The sequence below is a fragment of the Psittacula echo genome (genome assembly GCF_963264785.1).
Source record: "Psittacula echo genome assembly, chromosome: 4".
Lineage (NCBI taxonomy): Eukaryota > Metazoa > Chordata > Aves > Psittaciformes > Psittacidae > Psittacula > Psittacula echo.
The window spans coordinates 58909408-58936974 of record NC_137738.1 but is presented as its reverse complement, the minus strand read 5'-3'; the positions used below and the strand labels follow the sequence as shown (position 1 = coordinate 58936974).

The 27567-nt window shown below is 37.3% G+C and overlaps 1 protein-coding gene across 1 annotated transcript in view; it reads right to left on the bottom strand.

The window, feature by feature from the left end:
• The window catches only part of REV3L (REV3 like, DNA directed polymerase zeta catalytic subunit), a gene marked incomplete at its 5' end in the record, with an annotated part of 119161 nt that overhangs the window by 67422 nt on the left and 24172 nt on the right, over positions 1 to 27567 (bottom strand). The window contains 3 exons of the mRNA XM_080616497.1: positions 1674 to 1834; positions 2668 to 2742; positions 5971 to 6160. Coding sequence (XP_080472623.1) covers positions 1674 to 1834; positions 2668 to 2742; positions 5971 to 6160 — 426 coding nt within the window. The remainder of the gene's footprint in view (positions 1 to 1673; positions 1835 to 2667; positions 2743 to 5970; positions 6161 to 27567) is intronic.

The following is a 27567-nucleotide window of genomic DNA, read 5'->3' as shown; positions in this document are numbered from 1 at the left end:
ACTCCCAAGGCACTGAAACTGTGGAACATGCAGGTAAGTGTGTCAATCATAAAGCAGAGGCTGCGCCTTCCACTCCGCTCCAACAGATCTGAGCATAGAAAGGATGGTGCTTGTCAGGGCTGCTGTGTAAGGACTGGCCTCTTGACAGAGCTGTTCAATAAGGTTGTATGAGGGACAAACCATTTGCCACTCAGCTGCTGTGCTAGGAGCTGTTGATAGCAACCATGTGCCTAGGGACTGCAACAGTCTGAGGTAGGCTACTTATACACGTGTGATGTGGAGCTATGCAAAGCAGTATGAATCTTGCTAAGAGCACTGTTGCCATTATCTGATCAAGCCAGGACAAGGGAGTCTGTCATTTTTTTGCCTTTATCCTATCGGATTCTTCTCTACCAGAATAGTTAAACTTCACTGGTCTCAACTCATGCTCCTTTTTCACTTTCTTCTTCCCATTCAAGACCTAGGCCTCTCATCCTTAAATAAGTTATGAGGATAATATAGCTGGCTTGAGCCTGTCATCTATCATCTGAAAGAGAGAGGAAAAGAGCTATGGAAAAAGAATGGGAGCAACCATTCGATATAATCACACTGCATGTCTCTAGAAGGCCGCTTTGGATGTTTGGAAGACTAAAGTTACCTGACCATACTTCCTCAGGACTGAATATCCTAAAGATGCTCTGTCTGTGGCTGAGCTTTTAGTCTTCCCATAGTTTTGACACCAGCAAAAAGCGTGGTTTATCACTGTGTATGAAGCGTATTTTTCTTCATAAAAGAATCAGTTATGAAAACCCATGCACAACCTAATGGTGTCTGACTACACGCATAAAAATAACTGGACAAAATTAAAGTTGGCATAATTCTTACTTGCTGTTTTTACAGAATGATGCTTACCATTCTTTTCAGCTCTTATTTTAGCTGTAGGAACAATTATGATTTAAATAAACAATACTTACTTTTCTAAATGTTAAGTACTAAAGACATTATGGTTTTCCTGCTGTTATCTCCCCTTTATACTGAAGCATTTAGATAACATTACAGATGTTCTTGCCAAACTTCACTTTTATGTAAGCGTGTACATTCAAAATGCCAAGCTAACTTTTTAAAATGGAAATTCAAAACACCTCCTTTGCTCAGACAATATTTCAAATTTCACCTAAGAGCAAATGAGATTAGTAAAAATACAAGCATTTTAATTTAAAATATTATTTGTCAGCAGAGTATAATGATTACCCATAATAATGTAAAGACACTACTGCAGCAGAAAGATTAATTAGAATTGATACAGGGATCAAAACAAACATAATAAAATTAAAAACCCAGATACTTCAACTAAATAGCAAATATTTTTAATCTTCTAACTTGAAAAGCGGTGTGGTCATTTTGTGAAAATGGTCACAGCTGCACTGCTGACAGAACAAGTTTTACTTGATACATAGCATCTCATTTCAGGAAGCAGACTCTTCCTCAGTCCCAATGTACAGGCACACAACCAAAAAATGATAGAAAGCTACACATGGACTTTGTTTTGACACAGAATGCAAACTATAGGGAAGCAACGCACAACACTCATTCAGCCACAAACTATGGCAACTGTCCAACAACTAGTGACATTTTGTTCAAAATGGTAGCTTTTAGTCTTCAAAACAGTTATTCTGAAGAAATAAACCCCTTACTTTTTCTCCTTGCCTTTCTGAATTTGACAGCAGCCAGGTTTATTAAATTCATTCCATATAAGTTGTAGTCTATAAAGAGTTGAAGGAGGTAGGGAATATGGGCTTCGTGAGGCTGGTAAGATTTGTTCATTATGGCTCCACCTTGCAGAAGCTCACATACTCTAAAATTAAAGACAAATTAGAATGTAAACCCAAAAGTATTCCAATACAACAATGCTGATAAATTATTTTAATCAATGTAATTCAAATATGAGAAGCTCCAAAGTTCAAAGTAACTATTATGTCATACATGCATATAGGTTACACTAAGACAGAAGTATAAAACAACACAAAATTTTACTAGCCTAGAACAAAACCCAGACAGTCCTAACATGATCATGTGTTAGATTTAAAATAACCCGAACAGTTCAGATATGTAATATTACACACTCCAGGGATTTCAGTTTATGCTAGAGAAGTAATTCCTCCTTATTTATTCCTTAATTTACTGCAACTACTGTGACAGTAAGACTGAGATCAACTGTGCTTTCATTTAACAGAATGTTACTCTATTGAGAAATAGAGAAACTATCTAATAACAAAAACTATCCAGTTTTCCAAGTATTATTTAAATTTAATAATGGGTGCTAGAAATTAAAAACTTGAAATCTACAAAAATCTACTTCATAATACATCAAAGATTTCTACATGGTTTTCCTTAAGAGTTACAGGAAAAGTAACCTGGTACAAATTTGTTCAAGTGTTAAAGAATTACAGTTAATACAAGAAAATGCAAGTCAAGTACATTTTAGTCTTGCTTTCCTAATATGCTACTACTTTGAAAAGATTATTGGCATGCTTAAAACACACAATTTGTTAACGTGCTTTGAAAAATTTGCACAATAATTTTGTTACTTTTATTTTATTAATATGTAGGTGAATCTTGCTTCAAAATTGTCTTTTTAACTCAAGATATAAGGAAATCTGCCAGAACTTCATATCACCACATCCTTACCTTTTTACCATTGCAGGATTGTAAAGATAAATCTTCATAAACTGTCTCTCCTTTTCATGGTAACCATAAAAAGGCCTGGAGAGGAAGAAGCAAAAGCAAGAAGCTAGACAGTTATGCTGTGGCATTTATTCAACTACATTTTACTATAAACGCAAAATTAAAATCTAGGAAAAAACCAAACCAAACAACAACGAAAAAAACCCTTCATATCCAGGAGAATGAAAATTCACATATGTCAGGCCAAAGGGGAGCACTCTGTTACTATATAAAAAGAATAAGCCTTATGCATATCAAAGTAGCTTAAAAAAAATAAATCAAAATTAGAATGCACTTCTGTCTTAATGTTGTTTCTCTCTTTCCCCATCCATTAACACATTTATGGCACGTTGTCATAACAGTACTTTTAGTATATTAATAATCAGTGCTGGACTGCTTCAAAACCAACATTCAGCCTTTCTGATAAATGCTGTAACAAAATCCCTTAGGGACATTAATTCTGCAGATCAGGTGTAAATGAGTAAATACCAGCCGTGTAATATTAATAACTGAACAATAAGAACAGCTTAAAAGAGTGAATAGCTGCCCCTTTTCAGTGATTACTAATCATCTTGTGCACCAAATGAGGCACGAATCCTGAAGAAAATAGGATTTGAGAATGCAATTAAAGAAGACATAGAATAATTAGTATGTCAAGACTAAACTGAGGTTGAACAGACAGCATTAATTCTGGTATTACTTGACTGAATTACTGATTTTTCAGCATCTAGAATTCTAATCTAAACTTACATGCTTGTAAAATAGCATGTTAAGGAAAGAGGCCATAATGCAACACACTGGATGAATGCAAGAAGTCTACAGTAATCACAACCAAAATCAACAGAAATTCAGGAAAACATACATTTAAATGTTACCTCTACAAAATAAAATCCCTGAATAAAAAATATTATTAAAAATGCAACTGGAATGCTTACCTGCTAAGTCAAAAAACCGACTAGTTAAGTAGGAGTTAAGTAGTAGTTAAGTAAACTGACAAGTTAAGTAGTAAGAGGGATTTCAGTCCTAAATTAAATGCAAGTTCAGCAGAGCTGCACAACTACAGTATTAATACTGCTATCCTTACTATGGTTAAATATACACAAATTTAGTATCTCCAAAAGCTAGGCTGAACTGTTCAAAAAAACGTTTATGATGTTAAAATTGAACTAAGTTGAAACAACAAACTTAAAGCTGTTAAGCTGAAAATGAGATCAGATCATGTATACTGTATAAACCTCTTTCTTATAAACACAGTATGAACCTAATAACAGGTTATATACATTGAGTTATAATGACTCAATGTGCTGTAGGCATGTAAATCAAAAGCTACATTGAAAAAAAGTCAGCACTTGGATGGCAAGTGATCCGTACTGACACTGACATGGCAGCAGGAAGAGAAAGATTTACACCACTTCCAATATTATCTATGAACACCTACTTTAACTTCAATGCAAAAAGACAGCATATTTTGCCTCTTTTTTATTCTTGTACCTCCACTATGCTTGGAAGTTAATGCAACAAAAATCTTACATTAAACTTATAAGGGTTCAGCAGGCATCTTTATTACATAACAATTTTCCTGCTAACACAGAAAAGAATGGCTAAAATAATCTCCAAGGTTTAAAAAAACCTGCAGGTTTCTCAACACAATAACATCTATAAGCATAATCTGACTCAGGTCAGAACAGAAGAAAACAAATAGATTTGTGTGACTACATAAGCATATCTATCCAGGTAAAGATGAAGATACATTACAATTTCTGTTAGGTGCTTCCCATTAGCCTCTTACTCAAGCAAACAAAATACATGGAACACTCATTCCTACTGCAATGAGCACCTGATTTTCACTAGTGACTGACTGGAAGCTCTTAGGGCTAGAGAGATAAAAAAAAGCAGGTTCTCCTAATGTCCATCTGTTGTTTTCTCACTGATTTGAGGAAATACTGTCTTCAGCAGTTTACTCTGCCCAGCTTTCACTGTTGAGGTGAACAGCTATACTACAATTCACATAGTTCTCACAAAAGGAACAAAAATGAGAAGTCTGGTGGGTTACCTTCCTTGTTACTGCAAAAAACACAACAGAAATTTCTGATTAAAAGTGAAAATGAAATTGCAGCCACTTTACTAGCAATATCTAGAAGATACTACTAGAACTGGCTGGGAACAGAATGATTATCTTTCTAAATTTCACAGTTAGAAAGAACATACTTCAAAAGAGAAGAAAAATAAGTAAAAGATAGTGCTGCACACTACTGAAAATCAGCATTTACACTGTTTTGAAGATGAAAAATTCAATGCATGTATAGATTAACTATGTTCCTCCAGGACAGCTTCCTATTAGTCATTATGATAAGACATATTTTTCAGTACTTGGTTATGTAAGTTAAATAGAAGTTGACTACGAGACAATTCAAAATGGAGAAGAAAAGGCTGTGTGGAGACCTCACAAGAAGCCTTCCAATATCTGAAGAGGGCCTATAGTGACAGGATAAGGGGTAATGGGTTCAAACTTACAAAGGGGAGATTTAGGTTAGATATAAGGAAGAAGTTCTGCACCATGAGGGTGGTGAGGCACTGGAACAGGCTGCCCCAGGAAGTTGTGGATGCCCCATCTCTGGCCATGTTCAAGGCCAGGCTGCACAGGATCTTGTGCAACCTGATCTAGGTGGGAGATATCCCTGGGGATTGGGACTAGATGATCTTAAGGTCCTTTTCAACCCAATCTATTCTATTATTCTATTCTGTGATTCTAAGTTAATGTTTAAAAGCCTTCATTTTCATGGCCTCTGCTGCTGGGAGGATCAGATAAACACGACCCGACAAGTCTCTTGTGATGTGCTTCCTAAAGCTGTCATCTTAGATGAACAAAGAAAAGGAGGCTTAAGAGTCAGGCTCCTGCCTGGTCACAGGGACCCTAGAATAAACCAAATAGGTAGAAAAGGATGGATGGAAAGAACTGCTGTCATAGCAGAGACAGAAAAAGCTAAAAAGGAATCTCACTAAGCTAAAGATCCTCCCTAGGATCTAAGTTTAGGAAAAATGGTTGTGTTGAGCATTAGGGGGAAAACCTGTTGATCGTGTTAAAGATCAAAGCAAGTGAGAAAAGTTATTTAGTAGTTGTACAGGCCCTGTATGAAGACACAGATGGGGTAAAAGAAAAAGAGAAAGCACTGCATCACCCAACTCCATTAGTAAGTACTTCTATGTAGTACAACTACAAAAACATTTCAAAATAAATAACCAAAAATCCTAACAGGTCATACTTACATTCCAGATACTAATGACACTTTGAAAACATGCTGAACAGTAGAAGATGGATTGCCTAAAGCCACATTAAGTGCTCTGTCAATGCTGAATGCCACTTGACGAAGATAATGTTCTGGATGCTGTCCAAAACCATCATATGGTATATAGAGGTAAGGAAAGATGCCATGTATGTGGAGACAAGTCTTCTGACCTAAAAAAAAAACAAACAAAAACAAAACCAAAAAGAACAAAAAACCAAACCAACAAATCAACATTTATTTTCTCATGACTACATCTTTTTCTTCTTTTAAGTACTCCCTAAATTTTATTTTTTCAGGTTATTTTCAGGTTCTGCAGACAGGATAAATTCATGGAATAAGGTGTATTTCAAACAAAAGGTACCAATTTAGAGCAGTTCTCACATTTGATTCATTGACAAAAGCAATATAGAACAAATGTGGTTACACGACATACACAGGATTACACTTGTATAAAAGCAGAATTCAACCTTAATGATTTTCTTTGTACTAATACCACAACACCACTCTTGAGAGTAATTTGGCATACTGAGCCAGTGTCAGATGGTTAATGGTTTCTCAGCCTTTGTGAAAATTTGGCAGTATCAAAGTTCTTCCCATTCTTCACTGGAAAGAGCACACAACCTCTCAGAAATTAAAAACAATGTCCAGAGCATCTATGAGACTAAGGCATAAGTTGGGATACGGGAAAAAAACAAGTGATTTTCAACTTTTAAAATGTGTGGATCATTGAGAGGGCTCTAATGCATATGCAGATTCTAGCCTTCTAACAAAACACTTACTTCTCAGTATTAGCTTTCATGAGCAGAATGAAAGAACACACCACAAAAACCGCTATGCTAGACCACAGCTTCAGGCTTCTGCTTCAGACAAGGCAGTACAGTGACATGGATCAGGATCTCCCAAACCTACCATGGTTTTGAGGGGGCTAGTCTCAACTGTAATGTGTATTCTCTGTTCTTTCCTCACCACAATACAACAGAGCATGCATTCACTGCTGAAACCAACATCAGACCCTGCTCATCACCCTTTCAGCCCCAAAAATCATTCATGACTTCTCACTGCTCAATGGGAAAGTTTACGGAAAAATAGAATGAACACATGTTGCTGATTAACCCCCACTGCACAGTAATGAAAGGCAAAGTATATCATCTTACATTTTGTCTGGATGAAGTCCCCGCATGAAGATAGCAAAACAATATTTCAAGGCAGTGCTTTCATCAACCAGGAGGTAAATACTACAGACAGAAGAGGCAGCACAACTTCACTGGTCCACAAGAACAATTGGAACACTTTCAAAAGTCCATCCTTTCAAACTGAGATTTTTCAAACGCAGGCAGGTGGACCTTGCCTGAACTATTTACACTCATTCATACCCACACAGCGCACCATCGGCCACTAAGTGCAGACTACCCCAAGTCCATTAAAGCACAGAAAAAACAGAGCTTCAGAATCAGGTCTGCTTGCAGATTTTTACACCTGTGCAATGCATACCTCCAAATACCATAAACAGCATCACTTTTTTTTTTTTTTTTTAACTGGGCGCCAGATGTATTGTTCTTTCTTCAAGTATTTATTAGACCTTCACATCATGTCTGGAAATGAAAGAAATCGCTCAAAGAATAGTAGAAATAGAAATAGTAGAAAATGGTCCATTTTCCCAGGTGAATTTTATTCTTTCTATAAAGTCACCCCCATCAAGTCTCTTCATCAATATTTAAATACAACTTATACATGCATTCATAATGTTTAGGTCATCATCTATGATGAATTCTGCCCATGCTTTTTAACTATTTCAGGGGAAGAATTTTCTGATTTATGTATTATGTACTTCAAATAGTAATACACTAAGAAAAAGGGGAAACTAAAGAAAGAAATTATAAGCTAGAGGTTTGGTGTTTTACACTAACAGCTATGAGCTTTTGTTCTTTTTGATAATATTTGAAAAAATACCTTCGGTTTAATGGTTGCCCCAATATTCTGAGTTACAGTTAATTTATGTTCCTCCAGAAAACAAAGTTGCAAAGCACCAGAACAAACAGAACAGAAAGGCAGTCTACGTTTACTATACTTAAATTCAGGTTTCTTTCAAGTTATGTAAGACAAATAATAACGCTTTTATAGCTAGCAGCTCATTATTCAAGTTAATTAAATTAAAAAAAAAAAAATCCATTTCTACTGCAGCTATTTAACAGTTCTTGCAGAACCAAAATGCCATTTTACTGTTGAATAAAAAAAGAACACAAAATGCTTCCTTCTATTTCCTTCTGTCCCCTTCCCATGCACTCCTTTCAAGTGGCCAAAGAGTCAAATTACCACCTAACTTCAGGGAAATCTTGAAAAACATGCACACTAGGCTGTTTTCATTTTTGACTCTGCCAAGACAGCAAACAAGCTACTCCTGATCTAAGACTCTTATTAGGCCAGTAGCTGTCAAGTTATGTGGGTTTATGGCTACTCACTTTGTTCCTTGCTAGTATTGACTCATTTACCATGATGTTTGGGGTCTTACCCTCCTAGTGTTAAGAACAAAGTAATTTGCTTCCATCATTTATATAAAAGCATCAAATTGCACCAAATGTCATGCTGTTGAGTCTGAAGCCCAGACTCCAGTAATAGCAACCAGGGTTTGCAGTAAGCCATTACAAATTCTAGTGTGTTCTTTCCAATAGAGCCACAAAGAGAAAACAGATCTACCCACTGAGGATCCCAGGCCACACAGACTCATCAATCAACAGAAATTAAAAACTTGGCTTGGGATAAGGTTAAGAAGTTTTATGCTTTAAATGTGCCAATCTTATGTTCCTGTTTCTTTACAGAGATACAGACAGAAGCAAGTTTGTACCACTGTAACAGCAGCGACTGTTAAAGCCACCACTTACAGCGACCAGCAGATGTTATTTTTACATCTATTCATCAGTTTCTTTACATCTCTAGAATCAATGGAAGTGGTGCTCAACAGCAGATTCTGCAGAAATGCCATGCAGTTTATATGATCACTCTCCTCAGAACTTCCCAATGCAAAATTGGTCACCTGGAATGGATCGCCAGAGTTTTCAGATGGGGCAGGCCACCAATATGTTTCATGCTGTTGCCTCATCATGCACCTACTGTGCATATGCATCACGACCATGCTGTACACAAGACATACACGTGGTGTCTCAATGAACAAACGAACATGATGTGTAGGTAAATGCTGCGACTGGTGGTGATCGTGCATTTTAACAGTCGAGAGAAGGCTACTGCCCCAACAATTTCTCTGGCCCACACTCTCTTAAAAAAAATGGGCTCTGCACTGGTTGAATTATCTGCAGGTTACAAATCAAGCACCCCGGTGTATGACTCAAGGGGCTGCTGAGTAAACACACAGAAAAATAGAAATAAAGCTGAAGCTTATTCACAAGTCTTTTTCAGGCACTGAATGAAGCGGTAAATGAAGGAACACAAAAACTGCTCATGTAACAGAGAAGAGGCAACATACACAGCCTTGAGATAGCAAACTGGCTATTTTCTCTGAAAAGGAGAAACTGCCAAGTAAAAAATAATATAAATGCAATATTTTCAGACAGTAAAGAAAGTGTGCCCACCCCCCAAACCCATACTTACAAAGCAAGCGGCATAAATGTTATTGAACTATTAAGCCAAAATTTTGCATATTCAAAGCCCACAAGAGAGATTAAGCCAGCCAGACTGCTATTTTTTTGAAGATGGCTGCTATATGCATTACTATTAGGAACATGTAACCAAACATAATCCCTGAGTCTGTAGTAACCCTCAAGATAAAGAACTTCAAGATAATTAGAGAACTGAAACCAGTATGATAAAGGAACACAAAGTTGCAAAACAACTACTCAAGAAGATTCAGGAACTGACATCATCTGACCACTGAAAGGCTCAGCCATACAGGACAATACAGTATGGATAAAACTGAGATGCAAGCTATACAGAATCACAGAATGGTTGGGTCATCTGGTCATTTGGTCCACACCCCCCCCCCCCGGCGAAGCATATAAACACTGGATTTCACAGCATAACTAGCTAGAGAACCTGAAGACTGCTATTCAAGTCTCCTCAGATAAGTGCTTTTTAACCATTTGAAAAAACTGATTTTGATTTAAACTTCCAAAAATTTCCTTCCACAGAGATCAAATTGGAGAAATTTCTGTACAAAAGAAAAATATGAAAATCATGGACAAGGGATCTTACTGTATTGTCCAATTCAGGAATAAAGTCTGCAAACAAGTTAGACAAGGAGCACCTAAGGATTCACCACAGCTAGCACATGGAAACCTGCGTAGGTATTCAAGAAGGAAAAGACAGAAATCCATCTGTTCTGCAATTCCACACACACAACTACCTGCTGGTTCATATTCTAGCAAGGGGAGAGCTCCTGCAAATAGTGCCTCCAGTTATCTCCTCTAGAAGACTTCCACTCTCATGGGGAAAATTGTCTGAGCAGAGCATGTACATGATTCTAAACCAATGCAGTTTGTAGCCTAGAATATTAAAGTACACTGGAGCCTACAAGTCAACACTGAGGTCAAAGAACACCAAAGAAACCACGCACTAGCTTCTAGGATCTGTTCTACCTATGAATAGCCAAATCTAATGTTTTCACATTAGACTGACCTCACCTCAAGACTACAGGCAAAGGTCTGCAGACCTGAATTTGTACCATCACAGACAGGAATGCAAGATTTCTACAGTAAGAGCTTGACTCTGCAGGTGAGGCATGTTTTAGCCTCAGTATCCTTTATGCCTTAGATAGGAAGATTCTAAAATACAAAATCCCTGAATCTGAGATTTCTAGTAATGAATGAGAGCATGCCCTACAGTTGTTATACAGTTTTACTAACTTCTTATAAATCAAAGCTATTAAACTCCTATCCACTAATTCTTAATTTAGGAGCTGACTATAGAACCCTCATAAACCAAAGCCAATCCTGGAAACATTTAACAGACATCATCTCATTTAGGATTTAGAATTAGGTAACTACGATTCAGAAAAGAGCTCAATGCTGGTCTACGTGCCAACATTTTGCTGTGGTATTTCTGCCACAGAACAATCTGGTCTCATTATAAGAAGCTAAGCAGAGCCATAGGGAACACTACATGAAAACCACTCCTATATGTAAATGAACAACTAATTTTGTTGAAGCTCTCCCTGAAACTTTTATTTTAATTGCTGAACTACGATCCATTTCTCTCAGATGATTGTAAAATACAGTGGGATGGGAGTAATAAGGAGAATGCAGCAGCACTTACATACGTGGCAAAATCCCAAGATTTTAGGAAAATTCTGGCTGGAGATGAAAAAAAAATATGGAGAAGATGAAAACCAAAGAGCTTTTTATACACTTGCCATCTGAAATTACTTCAAGTGCAGTTTTGTAGAGTGGCAGTATTAGCAGATGAATGTACACAAATGTGTCACTGCAGGATGCAAAAAAGGCTAGACAGTCACGGGGGATTTCCTTCCTCTAACACCAATTGTAAAGCAAAGTCATTAGAAACCAAAAGACATAACACTACCATCTTTAAAAGATAACAGGCATTTTCAAATAACTGTTGAACCACCAAGATAAAAAAAACCCAAACAAACAAAAAAGAAACTCTAAACAATGACGACAACAGAGAGTGAGAAAATCCTGTTAGAAAAATTTTTTTCTAACAATCCTGTTAGAAAAAATATTCTAAAAATTAAATTTTGTAAATGGGATATTAGAACCTAATATAAAAGTAATTTCTTTCCCACAATGACAGTTACCATACTACATACGCAATCTCAGTTATCCTTTCTCCAGGAATAGGCTTCAGAGAGCAACATCAAGTTATAACAGGAGCCCTTACTCTACCCTGCTAAGGTAGGTGCAACATGAGCACCTTCTGCACAGTTTAGATGGTGCTTGAAATTTAAGCTATGTCGCTTAGATGGTTCGATATGGGGTGGGCTTGTCAAGACACTGATCACTGAACATCACTCAGAACTGAGCTACTGAAAATGGATAAGAGTCAATTACTTTTTAGTGCTAAAAAGGCCTATGAAGTTAAAGTCACCATTCTTTACCTCTCACAGAAATTAATGAATCACACACACAGATTGATACAAGTAAGGTAATATTCTGATGAAGACAAATTCCTTCTCTAGCAAGATTTGGGAAGATCTTTCCCTCTTAAAAAGTTTGCTATGTCATTCATACATGTAACAGTTTAACTTTTTAATGTCAAAGAGTTCTTTAGTAGTATATTATATTAATGTAACTTCTTCAGTGATTAAATGAAACTCGCAGCCTTTTGCCAGAGTCCTGAATCAAGTCAGCTTTCTTTCCAAGGGGTGAGAAAAACAGAGGACTACACACATTGTAGTCTTAAGTACTGAATACTAGGAAGACAAGAATCATGGAACCATAGAATAGTTAGGGTTGGAAAGAATCATAGAATAGTTAGGGTTGGAAAGGACCTTAAGATCATCTAGTTCCAACCCCCTGCCATGGGCAGGGACACCTCACACTAAACCATGCCACCCAAGGCTTTGTCCAACCTCGCCTTGAACACCACCAGGGATGGAGCATTCACAACTTCCTTGGGCAACCCATTCCAGTGCCTCACCACCCTTACAGTAAAGAACTTCTTTCCTATATCCAATCTAAACTTCCCCTGTTTAAGTTTTAACCTGTTACCCCTTGTCCTATCACTACAGTCCCTAATGAAGAAGTAAGATCTTGCAGGAGCAAGATATCCTCAAAACAAAATTAAGAGCAGAGCTCAAAGACCATATTTCATATATAATATTAGGTATTTGTGTCAGGGCTTTCAGTTTTTCCCTGTTATGCGAGAAAACACTTATTTCAGTAACTTCTGTAAAACTGGACAGAAAAAAGGTATTTTTAAATTACGTCTGCTTGAATCCAAATGGAAGTGTTTGATCTATTTCTAATTCTTTACTCAGTAACTGTTCCTTGTAACTCCCAACACCTCTACTCTCATGAAAAAAAAAAAAAAAAAAGAAAAAAAGAGAAAGCTTATCCACTAGGAAAATGAGGGCCTACGACTCATTAGGACTAGACTGTTCCTCACCCTCGAAGTAGAAATCCTTATAGAGGGAGAAGGGGTGGGTTTTCCATCTGTAATTTCAAATTAGAGATCTCCATGACTAGGCACATACTGAAGTAAACACCTAGCCTAGAATCAAACAGACAGAAGTTCAATTCCCACCTAGGAAGACTTCACGTGTAGTCTCAGGCGAGTTATTTACCACAGATGACGCACTTTCTCATTGTGAAATTGACGTTAACAGTACTTTCATATTAGAAAGATCTATTAAAGGGCTAAATATACAAAAGGAATACTCTGAGAGAAAAACAAGATTGGTGCTAAGAGCATACAACAACTAGGAAGGCACAAGAAAAAGTATTCAAACAAGCAGCAATACCCCATTCAGGATATTGCCATGTCTGTCTCAGCAAGCCTGGAAGGAAAGGAAAGCAAACTTTCATGAGCATTTTGTAGGCCTAAAATCACACTACTAAACATATTTTTCTTCAAATAGCAGGCCCCCTGCAATCTTTATTATTTCACACCACCAAACCCTGAAACTATACCTAGCTTCCTTCAAAACTTTTGCAACAGCAAAATTGATACAACCTGACCATATGAAAAAATACGACCTCAATTTTCCATCTGCAAGATGGCTCAGTACAGCAAGAAAAATCAGTCAATAAATTTGTTCTCCCACTTGAACTACGGGCAAAATCGGAGATGAAATAACAGCAGAATATTCAGATGTAAAGTTGAAATATGTTAAAAAAAAAAAAAAAGAGATACTACAACAGAAAAAAAGTTGAGAGAAAAAAAAAGTAAACCAGCATAAGTAAAGTTTCTTGCTGTATTCACAAAGATAAAAATCTGGAATAAGCATCACACTACTTCAGTAAGCTCCTACAAACAGATGTAATCTCACAAATTTCACAAGAAAATGCAATGTATCATTTGTTCTAGGGACATCTGTTCCCTCCAAATCCAGAAGTGTAATTGTATTCTTGTGCTTTTGAAAGTAGCACAAAGATCCTCATCCCACAATCACAGATCTCTGGGCAGTTTTAGATTTGACTGAGAAGTTCACAAGCTTCCTTGCATCCATTATCATCCAAAAGACAAATTCCTCTCAAGTTCTCTAGCAAACATGCCAGGTCCCAAGAACAGATGTTCCTATGGCTCAGAGGTTCAAAGTTATTAGCATATCTAACACCAAAAAACCTACATTTGAAACACTGATTTTTAGTGAGTTTTTAAGTACACGCTTCAGTTATCACATAGCCAACTGATATCTCACTGATATCCATACAATTAATTTGCTCAGACAGCTTTTTATATCAAATGTAAGTTTTTTTATTAATTTGAAACATTTAGCCTAAGAGACCACCTGGTTCACCAAGTCTTGTCTTCTGTAGTCTAGAAATCCATGCAATTGTCACACAAAACTGAAGTCCATTAGGCATTAGTCCATTGAACTGTGAGGTGGCTAGAAAAGAAGTAAACTCTAGCCTGAGAGACTTCAAAGGTTATACTGGGCATTACTGCTGATGGAAAATGCAAGTTGTAAGCCCCAAAAGCAAGGCTACTGTCTTTGTCTTACTGAGAATTTTTAATGGGTATTTCTGATTCCAATATGCAAGAGAGGCTCTGTTATTCCTTTTCACATAAATAACTAGCAAATCCCAAGAAAAGAGTGAAAATTGAGATGGGATATTTAATGTGTCAACTCAGTAAAGGTATTTTCATGATCTCCATAAAAATACCTCCTCCTGCCCTGAATTGATTAGGACCTTTTCTGAATTCCTGCTGTGACATTACTCACAATCTAGTCTCCAATTTCAGAAGTACTACTGATAAACCTAACCACTTATAGGATGTAAAAGTACACCATCAGAAAGGAACACCTATTACCTACAGTTATCACCAAGCAAAAATAACTGAATCCATAGGTGAAAATCAAGAAAAAATATACAATTAATGAAATTTACTGTTATGCAGTCAAACTAGAACCAGGGAAGTCCAGAGATGCAGAACATAAAAGTACAGGTCTCCTGAAAGAACAGAAACCAAAGAAGTTAAGCACCTGAGATACCAAGGATGAGCTAGATATCAAGGATGAGCTATATACAAACCATTCTTCACAAGCCTGATGACTTGTGAATTGTGAGAAATGGCAACAGCATTTTCTTCTTTTCTTAGTACAAAGTAGCAGAGACACAAGGAGAGGTTATGTATTTGCTTATTAAGCATCTATTTACAAAATGAGCCATACACAAAGTTATTCTTTGCTTACTCTATTGACAGATTACTTAGGTAAGCAGCTGGACAATATCAGCAATATTTATAGAATGAGTGTCAAAAGTCACTAGGATGCCAGCTAAAATGAACCAAATAAAACTAAATGAAAGAGGAAAATGTAGCTGGCCCCAGCTACAAATTCAAGCTATCATATCGGGCTCTTGGCATGCACAGGCTGGCAACACAGGCCAAGCTGCTAATCCAGTAAGAAAATCTACCACATGAATGCAACAGAGACAGACTGTATTAGACCGCACTGACTAGCTGAATAGCTGAACAGAAAAAGATGGTATTTACTAGTCCCAGATAAACTAATGTTTTTTTTACAGGTTGTTTACCCACATCCTGTAAAGGATGACAAATTAAGTTAGTAGTAAAAAGGGGGAGCAGAGTAGTTACACAGCTTTTGGCTTCCATTTCCTTCAACCAGCTTTTATTAAGGATTCTTACTGCTACACCAGTTTTGTTAGCTATCTTATGGGTCTTGCCTGATGAACATAACACACACCACATACAAATGGAAACTGGTGCATATATATTCAAAGGAGAAAAAGTTTTTGGCTGATAACAGAACTTTCACCTCCCTGTGAAACTTATCTGCCTATTAAATACTGAAATGAGTGTGCATTGTTCCAGTCACAATTCGCCTTTTTCCTGTGTCAAACAAATCCAGTAGAAACATTCTTGTTCAGAGGTATTTTCCTGTCAGCTAGATAGCTAGTTAGGAAAAAAGCAGCATAAATTATTGCCAAAGACTATTTGTTACTCTAAACTATAGACAAAGAACTCTGACATTAATTGTGATGAGGTTAACAGTGTTTTCATCAGTATTATCTTTCATAGACACTTTTCAGAAACGTTGACTATATATAAATTCCTGAACACCATCAAGCTTGTGTAATCCAGAAAAATGATACACTGTATACACACTCTCATGAGTCAGATTAGTTTATGTTAACAAGCAAATGACACCACATTCCCTTTCTCTTCCTCTATTCTTCAAACAGTACTAATTCCATGAATATTTATTGGATTTTTTTTCTTTTCTTTTGTATTTACATTAAGATCTCCCACTCACATGTAACTGTCATGTCGCCCTGTTCCTCTAGCTGATGAAAGACAGAAGACATGCTCCACAAAAACAAGCACTGTTCATTGGATATCCATAAGCAAACTTGTGACACTTGATACTCCTTATCACACATACCCTTTTATTTCATTAAAGTTCTTAACATCTTTAGTATGTTCCAAGATTATCACTTTTGGGCAAGCAGCAACTTAGGAAATATTTCCTTACTTTAGACACCTTTTAAACTCCTCCATAAGCGTTTGAAAGGGCTATATCATGTGTGATAATAATAGCAGGGAACAGAATTCACAACCCAGAAATGAACTATGTTCTTCATATCTTACTAACTCTGTGTTCAGGGTTTATGTGGTACACTGTCGGCTTGTGGGGGCAACCTGTATGGGTGGCCACTGTGGGAAGAGGCCAGGAGCTGTCCTGTGCAGGACACAGCGGGATCCAACAGACCCACCACAGAGCACAGCTGAGCTCCTCAGACAAGCTGGGGGCACCTGTGGGAAAACAAGTGTAAGAAAGGGAACACCAAAGTCAGAGAAAAGAGGAGGAGGAACAGCTCCATGGCAGAGCAGATATCCCCTGCAGCCTGTGGAGGACCCCCCAGTGGAGCACGAGAATATTCCTGAAGGAACTGCAGCCCATGGAGAGCCCACACCAGAGCAGAGGAAAGATGTGAGGAGGAAGGAGTGGCAGAGAGATACCAGTAAACCACTGCATGCCCCACCATCCTCCACGTAAGAGTGCAAAGCAGCAGTAGGGTGTGCAGTTTGAGAAGTCTGAAGTGAAGGAATGAAGCTGAGCATGGGAAAAGGAGGAGGAAAGATGTGCTGTTTTAATGTTTAAGTTTGTTTCTCACTACCTGAACCGATTTTAACTGGTAATAAATTGTTGATTTTCCCCAAGTAGAGTCTGGTTTGCCTGTAATGGCAATTGGTAAGCAATTTACCTGTCATTATCTCAACCTATTGTTTTAATGTTTCTGGTTTTCCTATTATAATCCCCTGCCTTACAGGGGTGGGGAGTTTTGGCACAAGCAGCTGGGTGGGAATTTAGCTGTTAGCCAAGCCTAACCCAGCACACACTGGTTAACAGAAATGATCCCTTGGATGTCGACCCCTGGAGCCTGAAAAATATTTCAGAAGGCTTGGAAAAGGTAACAAAGTAAAGCAAGGCTTTGTGTTCGTAGACTTATACTTGCTACCCTGCAATACATAACTTCACCAGAAGGCTTCAGAGGCTGTTACAGTTGCAAGTCTTTGCTTTAAACCTTTACTCAGAGTAGAAGTTTCAGCCTACCCGTATTAACTTAATAAAACCCAACATATATCCCCAATCCCCAAAGTAATAAAACCTTTCAATGCAATGTTAACATATTTAACTACAAACTTTCAATGCATTAATCATATTACCATAACTTACGTTAAATAACATAATGGTATAAACATTGTCCATTTGTCATATTAATGTAATAATTAAACAATGTTGGAGAAAGTATTATCCTTTAAAACAAACCCACTGGAAAATATATTAGTGAAGATACGCCTGTTCATGGGTTTCTCAGAAAGGCTATGCATAAGGCTGCGGAATGTTCAAGATATTTCCAGCAGGGGAGGGAGGGAAATAAACTACAGCAAGCAGATGGGATGATAAAATGCTCTAATCCATAGAAGCTTTCAAAAAGGGTGCTATAAATTGAGATTGTGCTTACCTCAACTCCTCATTCATTTTTTTGGTAAGGATTCTCATGATAGGACCCTTCAACCAGCTACACAAGGGAAATGATTTTCAGCTGATACAGCAGCCTTTGGTTTGCTATGAACTGATCCCCAGCCAAATTAAATTCTACAGAGCTGCTACAGAGGAAGCAGCTCCATAGACAATTTACAGAAGCTTGTGTGCAGTATACTTGAAAGCTGGTGGTCTGAACCTGATACATCAAACAGAATTGCAAATCCTGAGCAATGCTATAGTTTGTATCACACACAATCAATTAAAAAAAAAAAGGAAATCTCTTACAGCCCCTTTTCCTTCAGCTCATTTTTAACCTCCTTGCTACAGTTCAACAGTTGTTCAATAATTATTATACTTATCTCCAGTAGCTATTGGGGTTAACTCGAAAGGTACTGTATGAGTGCAAAATTAACTGTTTAAATAGTAGAAACATTAGCAGCATTAGAAAAATCAAATTAAGATTACAGTATTTTGCAGGACTTTTTTTTTTATTCTGATGACAGATGTTCTCCTTTGCACTACAATAGCATGGTATATGGGAATCATGCTACAGCAATGTTATTTCTCTGTTTTTATTTTGCTCGACAAAATACTAGCTCGCTTGCTTGTCAAAAGACATGAGAGGGCAAGAGTCTTAAATAGGAAAAAAAGTACTTGAAATCAAAAGTAAAAAATTCTGTATTTTAGCTTCTTGTCTTTTACTGTGAATATAGTCCTCAGATCTCTGCCACACCCTCAGCTATGGTTATTAAGAAGCAGGCTCTACTTTTGCCCTCACTCCAGGTAAGCAAAAACCTTAGCACCCACTAAAGTCAAGAGACCCTAAATGCAGGTACAGCATCTGTCACTCTTCAAATGTGATCTTTTTATGCCTTCTTCTGTTCTTTTATATATTACAGAATATGTAAGTGCATGTTCTTTCAGTAATACAGCTGGTGTTACTATTTTATTCTACACATTTCACAATACTATTAAGTATATTACTTCCTATGTTGTTTTCTTTTGTGATATGCTTCTTCCTTTCCTCATCTTGAATTGAGCATCCATCCCCCTCTTTTCATCTTCCATAAAGTCTGCTGTCTCTTGGCAGCACTTGAAGGGTTTCATGGCTTTCTGCCTGCTCTAACCTTTCTTTCTGCAACAAATGCCCAGTCTTTGCAGCACTCTTATCTTAGGCTTGTGGCGGTCATTAATTCGTAACATGCACACTGTTCTAGTTCACATAATTAGAACGGCAAGATCTTTTTCTGTCTCAGTACTAAAGAAAAAAAAAAAAAAAGAAACAAGAAACATTTGAGCCCTTTACAGAAAGTGCATCCAACAACTGCTTGCCTTGTACAGATCTTTTCATGTGGTTGCCTTGTATTTACTCAATAACCTTCAGAATGGTTGTAAAGGCTGTGCAGACTGGATGATTCACTTGACAAAACAAGGTATTTATAGCATTCTTGAAGAAATGTTTTGAAGTGTTACTCAGAAGTATCTGTTGCTGATGTAGTATCACCCAATCCAGATATTCCTACTTCACAGGGTCATCTCACCGGCTATTACATTTTAAATTGCTGAAAACCTGTGCACAGCAGAACTCTAATTACTACCTTTCTGCACTGAGAACAAAAGCTCTCATGCACATATAATTAAAAAGAACAAGTAGAGAAAAACCAGCTAGCAATCTAGCTTCATATTTTCAGATAATCCAACAAATACTCAGAGGGACTACTTTATACCAGTCCCTCCCTTGCTCTGTTCAGATCTGAATCCTCTCTATCCCTGATTCTCCCTTTTCCCAAATCAATGACAGCAGTTAATATGCAGGCAATATGTTTTAACACTTTTTAATGAGCCTTCCAAGAAATGCACTCCTTACATATGACCTTAAGATTTTAAGATCATGAGCAGAATATTATCAAAACTGACAGAAATGTGACAAACTCATTCCAGCACTGGTGTGTGGTCAAAAAGGATGTTTATTTTTCTCTACCAGTCCACAGCTTTTTCTAAAATGTAGTTTTCTGTTAATGCCCTAACAGATTTCCTGTTCTTTTAAGAGTCAGGATACTATGCTTTAGAAGCTGCTTTAATTCTGTGTTTTGAATGAACTACCACAGTATATAAGAGTATACATACTTTGGCTATAATCAGCACTATTTGTGTTCTTAAAAGGTTACTGTGGAATGAACTCACTACTTAGGCAGCTCACTAGGAACAGTCCTCGAGTCTTAACACCACAAATGCATCCTACACCCACTGAAAGATTCTTATTATCACAGTTATCATTGACAATTTAATGGACCATGTATCCATATATTTACAGTAACAGCTATGTGGATGATCACAGTAGTTTTAAGTAGTGCTACATATGCAAACTCTTCTGGTATTTGATTTTTTCTTTAATGTAGCACCTTGTTCTGAGAAAAACTAACAGCAAAAAACCTGGATAACTGTAAGACCAAGCAGAAGAAAAGACTAGTTAATACTTTGTGATCAAGACATATACTACACACTGAAAGTTTTCCTTTAAAAATAAAAATAAGACCTAAGCAATAATGGGGATTTCTTCTGTGATTTTATCTAAGAGCATTAATAAAGTATGCAGCAAGAGCAAAATAACTGCAATGAAATATACAGACTCCCCCTCCTTCAGACACTGGAAGGCTGCTATGAGGTCTCCACGCAGCCTTCTCTTCTCCAGGCTAAACAGCCCCAACTTTCTCAGCCTCTCTTCATACTGGAGGTGCTCCAGTCCCCTGATCATCCTCGTGGCCCTCCTCTGGACTTGTTCCAACAGTTCCATGTCCTTTTTATGTTGAGGACACCAGAACTGCACACAATACTCCAAGTGAGGTCTCACGAGAGCAGAGTAGAGGGGCAGGATCACCTCCTCCGACCTGCTGGTCATGCTCCTTTTGATGCAGCCCAGGATACGGTTGGCTTTCTGGGCTGCGAGCGCACACTGAAGCCGGCTCACGTTAAGTTTCTCATCAACCAGCACCCCCAAGTCCTTCTCTGCAGGGCTGCTCTGAATCTCTTCTTTGTCCAACCTGTAGCTGTGCCTGGGATTGCTCCGACCCAGGTGTAGGACCTTGCACTTGTCATGGTTAAACTTCATAAGGTTGGCATCAGCCCACCTCACAAGCGTGTCAAGGTCCCTCTGGATGGCATCCCTTCCCTCCAGTGTATCAACTGAACCACACAGCTTGGTGTCATCAGCAAACTAAGCTTTTTTACTTCTCAGGTACATGTATTAAGTAAAAGTTTAATTGTGCAACTGGTAGTGATTATTTTCACAAAACCTTCACTTCACCTGATACTCAGGAAAAGCCTGGAATCTGCAAGTAATTCAGAACTACATGCTGAGTGAGTTGTTTGCATAATGTATATCTCATTTGTCACAACAGTTAGAAATTTACGGCAATACAGCAGGCACCAACACATACAGAAAGATTCATCACTGAGGCAGACTAATATCATTCTAGAAAACAAATACCACTCTCACCTTTCTCTTGGAATTTTTATGGCGATGCTGAGTAAGTTGTACGTAAAGAAGGTAGAAGGAGCCCTTAGTTTTGTTTTTTTATACTGAGACAGCGAAAAATTATTTAGAAAACTGCAAAGTACTTTTATGCTTACTTAAATCATTAAGTACTTAAACCATAACACTTTCAAGTTGAAACCTTACAAAAGTTCAAACCATCTTAAACCTAGTATCTTCATTTTGGAATCTCAGCTCTTCCTTTACAAGGTATCATTACCTCAGCTCTGACTTGCAGGTAACTTCACAAGAAGCTATAAATACATCAGTATTCTAAGAAAAAAAAATAAATTTCTCAAAGTGAAAGTTTTATTTGGGTTAAATTTTTGACTGTGGATAAATAAGATTATGTCACAGTATTGAAAATCACCCTAATACTTTCACACAGGGGAAAAGATTTCTGGCAACTCTTCACACTTGTTAGTGACTGCAACCCCAGTAATCTTTTAATAAAGCACTTATATGCAACACTGATAAACAGGGACTGCAGAACTCTTAAAGAAGATGAGGAAAAGATGAGATGGGAAAGGAACTCATTGAAATTTGGCAGCTCTGAAGGCTGAAGATGTACCTACTCATTGAAAGAGGGTTGGACTAGAAGGTCCTTTAAAGGTCCCTTCTAATCCAAACCATTTGATGATTCTACGAAGGTGAAAAAACAATTTGAATTGACCACTAGATGCCACCTGACAGACCCTGCTGAGCTAGATCAAGAAATAAAGTAATCTGCTCCTTCCCTCAGGACACAGAAGGACCAAAAGTATTATCAAAATTTCTGTGGAATTTCCAAGGGTCCATAAGCCTGTATTTCTCCTTTGTCATCTAAGTGTAGCTGATACTTCAGGTTAGGCCTCTGATGATTTACTATGTTTTGATAAACAGTATAAGGAAGCAAGCCAATTAACAATAAGACACTGAATAATGGAATAATTTGAGATAGGTAAATGCTAGATGTGCTGCACCTGAAAGCATCAATATACTGAAGTTCAAAGTTGCTGGTAAATCACAAGATATAGGAAGCAGCAATATTACCAACACATAAAGAACTATGCAACCATGAATGCTATCATGACATGTATGCTTTGTAAGTGTAAGAATGACATAAGCTCTTACCTGTCATTTCTGAGAACATCTACCAAACGCAAACTGACTGACATTGAGTTCAATCTCAGTACAACTGACATCTATCACACTATTTAATCTTCTCAATCAAGCCCAGGCCAGGCTAAAAAGAGAGAACCTGACACATTATAAACAACATTTGGTTCAGCTATTGCTGTATGCTGTCCTTTATTGTCAATATATACTTTCTCATATAATTCCAGCCCTATAAGAGCAACATATCAGTACAACTCACCTTGTAGCTGGGATGAATAATGTACTAGATCCCTTATGAACTTTAATCTAAAACCAGCTTTATGACAGTACTACATGTTCAGCACTTGCACACATCAACTTCAGCAAATGTATCAAAAGGTGGAATGATGAATGCAGCTGGATGCAAATACTACAGCTGAATTGCTAAAGATTTACTTCTCATACCAGCACATCAGAAACTACATTACACAGGTATATAGATTCATTTGAGTTAGAGGTAAATTACTTGCTTACTGGTTGGCTTTTTCCAAATTAAAATGGCAAATTTATCTAAATATGACCAAAATATGATGTACTGCTGAAATATAAGTAAGTTTTATTACATTTAAAGAAAGTTTTTAAAGAGATTTATTAAAGCCTCATTTAAACCTATCATATAGCAAACTGTCCATTTAGATCTGAGTTTTTTGGATTCCAGTGAATTGAAAAGAAAACACCTCAATGTTCGAGCCACTACCTCCTTTCTCCCACTCACTTTTAACATTAACAGCACTTGGGAAGAAGTGAAATAACATACAGCCATACAAAGCCAAAGTATGAAACCTGCTATATATGCTCCTTAGTTCTAAATTTTTGCCCTTTTATTCTTCTAGGACAGGAAAGGGAAAGGAAAAAAGCAAAATACAGCATAAAAAAACCCAAACAAACCAACAAACCACCCACAACAACCCCAAAATCAACTTTGTGCTCCAAGTGTTTCAATACAAAAATATCCTCCAGGCGTTTATACAGGGAGATGACATGACACAAAACCCTCATTTTTTAGAAAAAGCAATTCAGCTGTAGAGACAAAATCAGATGAAAACTAAGCTGCCTATGTCATCTGCTGTTGCTCCCATTCTTCATTTCTCTTTCGAAATTGTATGAGACTTTGGACATCTGCACTAGGGACTGAGTTGGAACAGTGATCTGGCTAAAAATTCATCCTGCAAAAAAGATTACCCTTTCAACATACATCAGTTCCCCAAGTTCACTATAACTGCCCAACTTCTTGTGCCAGCACACACAGAGACAAAGCTTCACAGAGCAACTGTGTGCAGTTCTTGCTTTGAACAGTATCAATGTCAGCTAACAGCATAAGCAACATTCAAAACTAGAACCTGAGAGTTTTCTACTTTAAAAGCAAAGGGAAACAATCCTGTACTGCCACATTCTTAAAGTGGGAAGGAACAGTTAGACAACGTGTACACCCATATAGCTTTTATGCTGTGCCTCCTCCATGATTTTACTAGAGAGGTAAAAAGCAGTATTTTCTGCAACTACAAGGAAATACTAGAATGCCAGTTAACTAACTGCTATAAAATATTTGAGCAAACAGTCTTTTTTTTTTTGTGGTCAGCTTTTCAGTAGCTATTGACAGAAAACTCTAAAGGGTACTATAAGTGGTTTTAAAAACAATAATGATCTCTAGATACTCCTTACTTTTAAAGCAAGCCAGCCAGTATTTTACGACAGTTTTGCAAAGCAGATTGACAAAGCAAGTAACTTCCAGAAACTAATAGAACAGAAAGGGATTCATTCTACATTGAAGACACAAATCCTGTTATTCTTATCACTTGTAAACAATGTAAGATGACTTGAATTTCATGTGGAGAAAAATAATTAATCCAGAGTGTAAATCAAATCAAGTGTTTCTAAAAGCAGAGTAACTATATCAATATTTTACTATAACTGGATCAGAGTTAGGACAGTGCTATTGAATGGCGAAACTTTAATTTCTGCCTTAAAAAAAAAGAAAAAAAGGAAAAAAGGGAGTGCGTGTGTTTGTTCATAATCAAGAAATGTACCAGTAAAGCTTTATATACATTGCAGTTATTTATCGTGAAATCGTGTTCACACTTTCAGGCTCCTTAAAGGATCACAATACACCAGAAATTAACAAACCCAGCAGTTTCAAGTGCACCGCTTTAAGACAGACTTCCTGAACACCTACTGGTAAGAAAACAGCCATGACTCCCAGCCTGACTGATTGAAAGTGATTGAAAGAATTAAAGTGTCATACTGCAAGAATTTCACTTCCCTCTCCCCTACCCCCCAAAGTGAACTATTTTTGGGAATGTCCTTTATAAGATCTATATAATGAAAACAAACATGCATGGAAATTCTCATAGAAATGATAGCACAAGAAATTGGCTCAGCATTGGAGATTCAAACATATCTGCACAAATGAAGCAATGCTTCCTCAGGGATCGCACAGTGCTCTTCCTAGTTATTGTGTCAGAATTATGATTTATGAGGCGAAACAAAAGCAATCTAAACTCTAATATCCTCACAATAGAGGATTCAAGACACACCCACCACAATCTGTAGCTAAGCATGCAAAAGAATGCCAATTTACTTAAACATTCAGAAAAACCCAAGACTATTGTTAAGAAAACTTTAAAGAGGTACTGTTGATAGAAATCAACATTATGGCTTGCCATGTGACCACGCTTACATTTTTGCTCCAGAGAAATTTGAGGTTAACCAACTAATAATTAACATCTGCACTCAACTGGAAGATATATAGCTCTAGGGATGTGTATTACAAAACATGCTATTTTCTAAAGTCTCTTTATTCTGGTTAAAGAAAAAAAAAAAGCTTAACAGTCTAATTTGCAGCTCATTGCATATAAAAAATTGTGGAGACAAGCCCCCAGTGTACACTATAAACATGCATAAATGTAACTTTCCTTTTTCTAATGGAAACACATTTAATAAAGGATTGTCTAACATCAAACGGAGCTAATACAGTCAAAGCGATTTTTAAAACTTTCCTAGTCCCAAATCAGTTATTTCAGAAAAAGTGAAATCATTGCAAAAAATAAGTAGGCACAAGACAATATACTGAAAATTACTCTTCATGTAGTTATCACACCATGTATGAATGACATGATCTGTCTAGTTATCTGTCTGCACTTTTTTAGGGCCCATGTATCCTGTCTACATGTGTGAGGTTCTTTATTTGCTATTCCCTATCCGGACTCACTTCACTATGTGTACTTGAATGCAAAACTTGTATCACATACTTTGTGCTACTCTTCACCCCATAAAGACATTTCTGTACTGTTGTCCCCTTAGGGATAAAAGAGTACATTATTTTCATGTGCCAAACTGTCAACAGAACTGTACATGAACCTAACAGTGAAAGGAGCCTAAGGACTCCTACCACTGAAGTTTGACCTACAAGGAAAAGGTCAGTGTTGAGAAAGAACCACAAAGGAAAAATAAATAAATAAATAAATAAATAAATAAAATAGTAGGAACAGCACAATCGTATCTTCCAAGTTGCATATTATACATACCTACTCTGAGTCTGATGGGTCTTTTTTCTTAGCCCAGAGGTCTACCTTTTCTTTTAAGCATGAGGTTTATCCAGTCTAATGAGTTAAGTAAGCATTATGCTGCTTCTGTGTCAGAGGAGTAGGGGCAGATGGACCCCTTCAACAGGTAATTCATCCTATTTTAAGATAGCAGTTGTACAGACAACATCTCTCCAGTGTTTCAGGGACACAATCAGCTACATCTAAAAACAGCTAGAAAGCAAAATAGCAACAGAAGACGGAAAAGTAGAAATACATTTTACAGGCATGTTATATTCAAAAAGATTTGGAAGAGCTGGGTGAAATTTCAGGCTGTCACCACCAGATGCACTAACAGACTTCCAATACTTTTCTGCACATTCTAAAGTTGCATTACTTTTCATCTCTGTGTTGTAGTTACCAGATGATATTAAATTAGCTGTTTTCCTATTATCATCCAAGCTAAAACTTCACATCAATATAACACGAAACAGAAATGGAGAACCAGTTTTTGTCATGCGATTGTTCCCCTCTGAAGTTGAGGGGGAAAAAAACCAAAATAACAAAACGATGTTTTCATAAGCACAAAGAGAATCACTTCTTTGTGATATTTGTGAAATTTTAAATTAAATTATATGCTTCACTGTCTGCCTTAAGCAGAGGAATGGTCAACGAGCATTGCCTCCTCAAAGTCCTCTTAGGAGCACATTCTGCTTAAAGAACCAAAGCCACAGCAATGCAACTTCAATTGCCAAGCAAATAAGAGTGATCCTATGCTATGAAGCTTTGAGAAATACAATTAAAAGTGCTTGCCAGTTTGCCACTAAAGAGTATAAAGTCCTCTCAACTAAGCCCCATTTTTAGACCTCTCTTTTGGCCCCCAAAAGGTTTGACATAGCTTTGTAGTTTAGCGAGTTTCTGAGTCACCTGAAGCCTCAAACTAATAGATGAAGACTGCTGACAGAAGGGAAACAACAGGCAAATCGCTGATAGCTAGACTGGCCAGAAAGTGGTGATCTTCTAGCAAATAATTTCCTCCTTTATTAGTTTCTCCCCTTTAAGAACTAGATTTCAAACAGGAAAATGCTCACTCAGGCTGGAGTGTATACTCCACAAAGGAGATAGATGAACAATACTGAATTTGGCAATTATTCAGTGAAGAACATCTGACTTCAGAGACAACAACGGAAGCCAGTTGTCTAGAAGAGGCTCACTTTTCCAGTGATAGGTGCAGGTATTTGA